The 9,388-nt window shown below is 35.3% G+C and overlaps 1 protein-coding gene across 1 annotated transcript in view; it reads right to left on the bottom strand.

The window, feature by feature from the left end:
- LOC107587300 (prenylcysteine oxidase-like) overlaps window positions 1–3,551 on the bottom strand; it is a 9,631-nt gene extending 6,080 nt beyond the window's left edge. Inside the window, exons 1-3 of the mRNA XM_016275016.1 lie at window positions 3,211–3,551; window positions 2,915–3,121; window positions 2,570–2,744 (exon numbers count right to left, since the gene is read on the bottom strand). Of these exons, the coding sequence (XP_016130502.1) occupies window positions 2,570–2,744; window positions 2,915–3,121; window positions 3,211–3,304 (476 nt within the window). The 5' untranslated portion in view covers window positions 3,305–3,551. The remainder of the gene's footprint in view (window positions 1–2,569; window positions 2,745–2,914; window positions 3,122–3,210) is intronic.
- Window positions 3,552–9,388: the final 5,837 nt, after the last annotated feature.

Here is a 9,388-nt window from a genome sequence, read left to right as displayed (position 1 = left end):
AACCCTGTCTGCATTTGTGATCAGAGAAATGAGATATTGTCCTCTTGTGGAAGGCCAAACAAAGTAGTTTCGCTTTCACAACGAAAAACACAGCGGCCTAGCGTGAGCGAAAGCAAGAGTGAGTTGAGGCGGTGGGCTCGAGAACAGCGGTCCCGGTGAAGGAGCGGTGAAAACGGTGATAGCCGATCCGGCGATCCACAGCACGAAGTTGATGTATTTCCTCAGCGACCAGCACGGATCAGCTCTAGGCATGACGAAGCGGATATCGTCCTCTTTTGGAAGGCCAAACAAAGTAGTTTCGCTTTCACAATGAAGCACACAGTGTCTTCACGACATGGTGGCAGCGGCAACAATACTACAGCGAGAATAAAAGTTACGCCGCCTTTCTTTGCGTGAACATTTGGGCGGCGTTATGCAAATCTTCCCACATCGTGATGTAGACATGTGGGGGCGTGTTAGAACGAGCCGTTTTAGGTAGGTGTGGCTGACTCTTAACTTTTATAAAGAATATCTCTTTGGATTTGAGACTTTAGTCTTTGCAACTTTACAGATCTTCTTTATGCACCAAGAGCTTGTAACACTCCATAGAGAAAGGAAAAAATGAAAATCGCATCATATGACCCCTTTAAATAATTTTAGGTAACATGCATTTATTTTAATCACACATAAGACAAAGCTAAACTTTAATATTTTCAACATAAAATCGATAAAAAAAAATTCTGCATTGTTCCTAATCAAATAAACAAATTTACAATTTCATCAGTCAGAATGAATAAGATTCTGAATGAATTTCAGATTCTGAAAGTTCTGTGTTCTTAATGTTTTTCAGTCTTTTTTACTTATATGAAAATATATACACTACCGTTCAAAAGTTTGGGATCAGAACAATTTTTTATGTTTTTTTTTACAGGAGTTTCTTATGCTCATCAAGGCTGCATTTATTTGATCAGAAATACAGGAAAACATTTAATATTGTGAAAAATTATTATGATGTAAAATATCGTTTTTCTATTTTAATGTACATTAAAATGTAATTTATTCCTGTGATGCAAAGCTGAATTTTCAGCATCATTACTCCAGTCTTCAGCGTCACATGATCCTTCAGAAATCATTCTAATATGCTGATTTATTATCAGTGCTGAAACTGTTGCTGCTTAATATTTTTTGGGGAACCTGTGATACTTTTTTCAGGATTCTTTGATGTATAAAAAGTTAAAAAGAAGAGCATTTATTTAAAATAGAAATCTTTTCGAACAATATACACTACCGTTCAAAAGTTTGGGGGTCAGTACATTTGTATTTTTTTGAAAGAAATTAAAACTTTTATTCAGCAAGGATGTGTTAAATTGTTAAGAAGTGATAGCAAAGATTTATATTGTTAGAAAATATTTTTATTTTGAATAAATGCTGTTCTTTTGAACATTTTATTCATCAAAGAATCCTGAAAAAAGTATTGGAGTTTCCAAAAAAAACTGTTGCCGACATTGATAATTCCAATAATAAATCAGCATATTAGAATGATTTCTTAAGGATCATGTGACACTTGATACTGGAGTAATGGCTGATGGAAATTCAGCTTTGCATCACAGAAATAAATTATATATTAAAAGGATATTAAAATAGAAACCATTATTTTATATTGTAATAACATTTTGCCTGTTGAGCAGAAGAGACTTCTTTAAAAACATTACAAGCCTTACTGATCCCAAACTTTTGACCAGTAGTGTATATATGTAAACTTTTTTTTATCCAACTGGGAAAGTAGGAGATTTCAAGCATTTACATGCTTATTTTTCCCCCTGTTAATCAGAGTATAAATGGATTATTTGGATGCATGTAACATTTATCATGTACAACTCCTTTGTACAAAAGGTCAGATTTCCTCGCTTTCGTTGAAGCGCAACATTTGGAACATTCTCAAGTAGGGCTGCACGATTAATCGAATGCGATCGTCATGCGCATTTTGTTAGTAAAGCCGGTTCTGTAATCAGCAGGAAATCATCATCACGTGCTTTCAGATGGAGCAGCATTTACTACACATAGCCGTAGTTCACTGACACTGTTACGCAAAAAAAATCACAGACTATTTTATCGCGCAAATCTGAAATTGAAGAAATCGCTCACGATAATGACAGCTGTTTGCATAGCTTCTCAGTGAACTACGACTCTGTGAAGTAAATGCTGCTCCATCTGAAAGCACGTGAAAATACCACATTTAATAACATATTTTTACTCCAAACTCACTTCATAACGTCAGTCGAGTGTTTGAAACGGAATCAATGAAAGCAGTTGGATCTTCTGTTTATTCAGCTTTTTCTGGGTTGTATTTGGAGTTTCTCTGGCCTTTGGATGGAGATTTACTGATGATCACAGAACCGTGCTTCACTGAAAGATACGCATGACAATCGCAGCTTCTGTCGAATCGCGATCTCGATTCCATTTCGATTTATCGTGCAGCCCTATTCTCAAGTCATGCTGGATAACACAGACAGTCAGGTTTTGCACAAGCTTGGTTCCACAGCGTCAGAAAAGACGACGCATGAACTGGTTCTACAGCCTTTCCCCTCACCTCATAAACTTCTCCATGATCTCCTCCACCCACATCTGCAGGCGGATGAAGCTGATTCCATAGCGCCACCACAAACGAAACAAATCCAGCAGGTACCAATCGGTCTCCTGCAAAGTAAACCCCTCTCCACTGAACACTGCCGTCTTCCCAGCCACACTCTTACGGTACTTCAGTCCTGTGGACGGGTATCATGAGAGACAGTGAACAGAAAGATTTTAGAACAAACTCCAAATATGCACAAAAGAAGCAGTGTTTGCCAAGACAATTGTTCATTCATACTTATGATTAACTCAATCACTAATTACTCAATTATACATTTGAGCAATATGAATGCATGCAACTAACCCAGTTGCTGGACAAAGTCTTGCATGTGCAGGTTGAGGGAATGAATGATGGATCCACCCGACTCGTAGTCTTGGTGGTTCACAGTGACTGTAGCCAGACGACCACCGACTGACCCTTTCTCAAATACATCAATTCTCACTTCCGGCCCGAAATGTTGCCTAAGGAAGTGAGCTGTAGCGGTTCCTCCGATTCCAGCTCCCACAACAGCTGCAAACACAACATCAGACTGTCTCATGGGCTCTTTTCTTTACAATGCCTTTTTTATTGCAGAATAATATCTTGAACATTTGGCCTACCTATTTTAGAAGGCGGGGTACCATCAAGTTTAGCAAAATCCGGATCCGCCAATACATGCACTAAAGAAAAAAGCAGAAACAAATACTGATTCATGTTTGTTTATAAGAAACGAAACTCCTTCAATGGACGCACGTGCGTTCAGGCTAAATGGACGCGGGAGTTCTCCTCAACTCTTGGCGATTTTAATACTCAAAATAAAAAAGGAATCAAAACGCAAATTATCTAGTAATTTAGATCAAGTTCGCTTCGGCAGAATTTGCATTCATATTTGCTTGCTGTGTCGGCTACTGTACGACATACGACAACAACAGCGCATGAGCTTGCATGCGCACGCTTTTCACCAATCAGAGCAAAAGAGACTCTCTTCTGACCAATCAGAGCAATAGAAACTTACACTCGGCCAATCGGAGTAGCAGTGATTTTACACGAGCAATATGATTGACAGACAGAGTTAAATGAATGGTTAAAAGGGGCGGGCCGCTGCCCTGACTCTGTGTTTACAGATCTGTCTGGTAATATGGACAGTAAGACATCTGTGTGTGGAATTAAAAAAACGACCAAACTTAAATTAAATCATGCTATTTAAAAATGTGCATAGTCAAAAAAAAAAAAATTTTTTTTTACCAGAAATATTTGTATGTAAAATGCCTTAAAATGAGATTCATGTAAGAACTAAATTGAAAATGGAAACAATTCGTTTTATTAAATAATTCAATTAAATTAGGTTAAATTAATATAAATAAAATGACTAAATATATGTATGTAATATATGTAAACACACACACACACACACACACATATATATATATATATATATATATATATACAGTGCTGTGCAAAAGTCTTATGCCATTAGTATTTTCATCAGCAAAAAGTTGTTATTTTTATATCTTTTGCTGTAGTGTGTCAGTAGGAAATATCAGTTTACATTTCCAAACATTCCTTTAGATATTAATTGTAATAATCCAGTGAGATTTTTGTATGCTTGGGGTCTGACGACAGCCAGTGCTCCACACAGAGCTCTGATCTCACCATCATCCAGTCTGTCTGGGATTACATGAAGCTCAGACAGACTAAATCCAGAAGAACTGTGGCAATGTCTCCAAGATGCTTCAAGATAACTTTAGCTCCTACAAAGCTACTGTGAAAGGTTTTAGGCACTTGTGTAAAAATGCTGTTAGAGTGAGGATGCTTTCAAAAATAATGTCATAAATAGATTTTATGTATCAATTAACTCAATCAAATCAACATTTGGTGTGACCACCCTTTTTGTTTAAAACAGCTTTTGTCCAGCGCTTGCATAGAGGTTTTTAGGTAGCTTTGTAGGACGGTTTCTTGAAGTGTCTTGGAGATGTTGCCACAGTTCTTCAGGATTTAGTCTGTCTGAGCTTCATGTAATCCCAGACAGACTGATGCTGAGATCAGATCTCTGTGTGGAGCACTGGCTGCTTTCAGACTCCTAAATATACAAAAATCTCACTGGATTATTACAGTTAACAGAAAAAGGAATGTTTGGAAATGTAAACTGATATTTCCTACTGACACACTAGAGCAAAATATATAAATAACTGGCTTAAAACCTTTTTTTTTGGATGAAAATATTAATGGCCTAAGACTTTTGCACAGTGCTGTCTTAGGCCATTAGTTTTTTTTAGTTTTTTTTAAGTGTTCCAGTTAGATGGCCATCAACGGGAGTGTTAGTTGTTAGTTAATTCTGGGTCAGATAGAAATTCGCTTTTAGCCACCTGCTTTGTTGAAGGCTATGTTTTTTCCTGCTGATTTCCCAAACAAAGATCATGTTCAAGATTAAAAGGGATTTTCATCAAAAATCACAATGACCAGTGAGAAGGAACAGACTTGATACATGTCCAGGAAGTTACAATAGATTACAATAGAGTTTTTGTTCTGTTTTATATTTTTAGTGCAGATGGAGAATAGTTTAAAAAATAACGACTGAACTGTGATTTGAAACGCGTTTCAAAGATTGCCTTAAAATACTACAATAAATAAAGAAATATATATATATATATTAAATCTACACTTTCCAGACATTAACATTTTTCTTTAAATTTCATGTACAGGGAACAAACCACAATATATATATATATACACACTCTAAAAATGCTGGGTTAAAAAGGGACAAACCCAGCTATTGAGGCACACCGAAAACTGATGATGGCTGATGTCATAACATACTAAAAACAACTAAAGAAAAGTCATTACAGGAATTCCAAGATGTGTCAAATTATTTATGACCTTTACAGTCATGTTTTGCTGTTGTAATGGTAAAGAAACCATTTTTTCAGACCGATGAGCTTTGTAAAAATTGACGCGTTTCAGAAAGGCGGGGCATAGAGGAGAAACAATAATGTACAGTATGTGGAAAATAATGTGCTTTTTTTACCTTAAACCGCATAAACACAATTCATTAGACCAAATACACAAAATAATGTTCTTTTTAGCAACATCATATGACCCCTTTAAATGGTCGGCCTACTTTCAATGGAAATGCTTTTAGAATTCATTGGTTATTGTTGAAAAATAAACTGAAGGAAACACAACGCAAAGGGCATTCTCGTATATACGGGGAAGGAAAGGCCTTTAAAACACAAAAAGCAGAATGATCTCCGAAGCAGGGGGTCGGATATTTCGCATTGTTTTGGTACTCTTGGAAATTGGGCCAAAAAAGGCTCTCATATGTATAAGGAAAGTGAAAAAGTTAGTCTAATAACAGCCATATGACGGTTAGTGAAGACGAGATCTTGCACTCTTGATTGGCAAACCGAACAGGGTTAGGACTTCCCCGTCTCAACCCACGGACTTTACAGAGCGGAAATGGTGCATTAAATACTTAACCAACATTTCCTCCTCCTCTGGCGGTTGGGGTTTTCTCAACACCAACGTCGCTTACACGTAGCCTAGTCTGCAATAACAGGCTATTGATGGAAAAACAATGTTATTCGATCAACCTTTATCCATTAAACATGATTGCAGCAGCATGTGCTCTTGGTGGTATGACGTGGGTCTATATTACCATGGGCTGTGTGTTGTGCAATTATGGCTATCTTTGCACTTTGAGCAAGATGGATAGCAGTGGGACTTTCCCATGACTATGTGTGTAGTGTGGAACAAACGCCTATGCAAATGAGAGCGCTAATCGATCGGTTTATATAGGGATGCGCCGAGCGAGTAGGCGGCAGAAGAGCTTTTCTGCATGTGTCTTATCATTCTCTGCAGGTGCATGAGAGACATGATTCAGCATCCTAAATCTAGTACTGGTACCGAAATGACTCACCAACAACAGATCATGTGGACCTGTCGAGAAAAGAGGGGGAAACTAAAGGTTGGTTTAAAGAGGTGAGTGATAAAAAGCAGATAAATGAGAGATGCACATGTGGGTTGGAGAAGTTAATGGAGTGGAAGATGTAAAAAAAAGTGTCACGAGTAATTTCATGGCGAAGGCTATTATCATAGCTATGTTTAAAAGCACTTTACACTTTACACATGTATAATTTATGATACCAGCTCTTTTATAGATTCATTTTGTCCAATAAATGTTGAAGTAAAACACATAATTTAGTTACATGTAGTATACGGGAAGTCATTTGTGAGGTATTTTTGCAATGGTGCCTAAATTCTTTTATAGTTTTATAAGTACTACAATATAAAAGTTTAGGTCCAGGAAGTTTTTTTTTTTTGAAAAAAATAAATAAATGAATGATTTTAGTTTGCAAGGATGCATTCTATTTCTATTGTTTCTATAAAAAAATATATATATTTCTTAGTTACAGGGCCCAAACTTTTACCATTTTTGTTTTAAACAGGAGATTTAAATCAAATTTTTGTGTGCCACTTTAAGAGAAGACAATAACACTAGTCAGAAACAATAATGGAAATGATATTACCATTTACAGTTTTTGTCTGTAGTAGAAATTATTTTGCTGAGGAATTGTAATATAACATACGCACACAAATAATAAAAGGCAACACCAATTATCTCGAAACAAACATAAACAAACATAATTAAAATTCAATCATAATTTGTCTATAGCACTGTACATACAATATGCTGTCTACTGTCTCTTTGTCTATTGTGTATTGCTTCTACGTATTTATTTTGTACTCACTTATTTTTATTTACGTTATCTGTGTCTTGTCACTTGTTAACCTATCTGTGTCTGAAGCTTCTGTCACCAAGAAAAATTCCTTGTGTGTGTAAGCACACTTGGCAATAAAGCTCTTTCTGATTTTGATTCTGATCAACTGAAAACATTATTTAAATGATCCTTTATCATAGGGAACTTAGTTTAATTTGTTTTATTTGATTCTTGCAAGGAAGTTAACTGAACCTGACAAATATTAGTAGGAGGCATTTGAGCATGCAGTATTTCAAGAAAATGTTCTTGAAGAAACACAGCATTGTTGGAATCATGATGAGGAAGGAGGAAACCCGAGACAAAAATCCATGAGAGGCAAAGAAGTTGTGTGATACATTTCATTATCTAAATAATACTCATCTCATCACATAATATGAGAAATGATCTAGATGATAGAGTTGAATTTTACTGACATTTTACCATTAAGTTAAATGTAGTTTTTTACTATAGGTCATAATCCCCTCCTGGATGGATTTACAGTACTTGCGGATATTAAACGGAGCTCTTGGCTTTGAGAACTGAATTCCAAGGGTGTCTGTTTTATATTCAGCCCACGGAGTTCAGTTCTTAAATTTGGATGCTCATGGCATCTGCTCTGACCTACGACCTGAACCAAAACGCCTGCTACTGGACTGGAAGGTACTGATGCATATATTTTTTGACCCTGTCCTCTTCTTTCAGATTAGAGATGACTGCTGTTTTAGTCATAATGTACAAGTTACATAGCCTGAATTATTAATCAACCACCTTTTGTATAAAGCATGTATAAATGTTGCTTAAGTGGATTCTATCAGGTTGTGCATTATCATATTTCTTTTGATATTGCATACAAATCTATTGCTATAGTGTTGTATGGTGATTTATGACATTCAAGTGCCCACACTTGTAAGTGAAGAACTTGTTTGGTGAAATACACCATTGTATATTTTTATACTTCGTTGATGTCAAGTCAGAAGGTATTAAATTGTGTTTTCCTTAAAAGTACAATTTAAATTATTTCATTTGAACATTATGAATCTAAATGATATGCTGTATAATGTATATATAATGTCAAATATATATATTTTTTACCTATACTATTACATTTTGATTTGAAGCAAGATGAGTAGCAATACAATGTCAATACGATGGAACGGTTTCAACTTTTAACTTTTGGAGTACAAATTACAGTTATATTAAATATTATTTTTCAACTGTAATATTGCTTAACTTTTGTTGTGAAATGTTGTGGAAACAGAAAAAAGTATATCAGTATGATATGACATATGACATGCATTTGAATTCAAATTTGAAAAATAAATAAATAAAAGAAATCTTGTGTTTATGCTATTCAGTTTAAGCGCAAATTCCAATAAGGTCATTGCTCTTTCAAACAAAGTGATTGACTTTCAGTGCTTTGTTAAAACTGGTTCACTAAAATAGTTTGAAGTTGAATTTGTTGCAGTCAGCGGCAAAGTTGGGATCACATTTCCTCGCATTTTCCTACATTTTATTACTAAGTTGTTTTAAGAGCTGATAACCATGATAACCAAAATAACATATACTTTTTTTTTCAAATACTCTTATCTGATGGCCAGTTGTTAAATCACACTCAGTTCTTGGCATCCTTAAAGTGGATCCTTCAAGGATGGCCTAACATGACATAAAGGACTAAAAATAATGCATTTATAATTAAATAGTAAAGCAGTACTACTGCACAAAAATTCAAATGTATAATTTTTAAATAGAGATATTTAATCAAATGGTTTTTAGTACATTTAAAAACAAATAAATGACTAATAAACTAAAGTGTCTCTTGTTGTTTATACCGTTCTTGTAAATGATGTTAATATTCTCTTAGTGAGCTTGGGATGAAAATAGAAATCCACCCTGTCTATTTGCACCCTCTTTTATTGTAAATGCATGTTGTGAATGATTCATTCAAGTATGTTTACTTTTTACTTTTTATTTTTTTTACCTCGTAACTCAATCAAAATGATAGATTCTCTCTGCTGACATACCTGATTTCTCTGCTTAAATC

The sequence above is a fragment of the Sinocyclocheilus grahami genome, unplaced genomic scaffold (assembly GCF_001515645.1).
Source record: "Sinocyclocheilus grahami isolate Dianchi unplaced genomic scaffold, SAMN03320097.WGS_v1.1 scaffold91.1, whole genome shotgun sequence".
NCBI lineage: Eukaryota > Metazoa > Chordata > Actinopteri > Cypriniformes > Cyprinidae > Sinocyclocheilus > Sinocyclocheilus grahami.
This window is presented reverse-complemented; position numbering and strand designations above follow the sequence as displayed.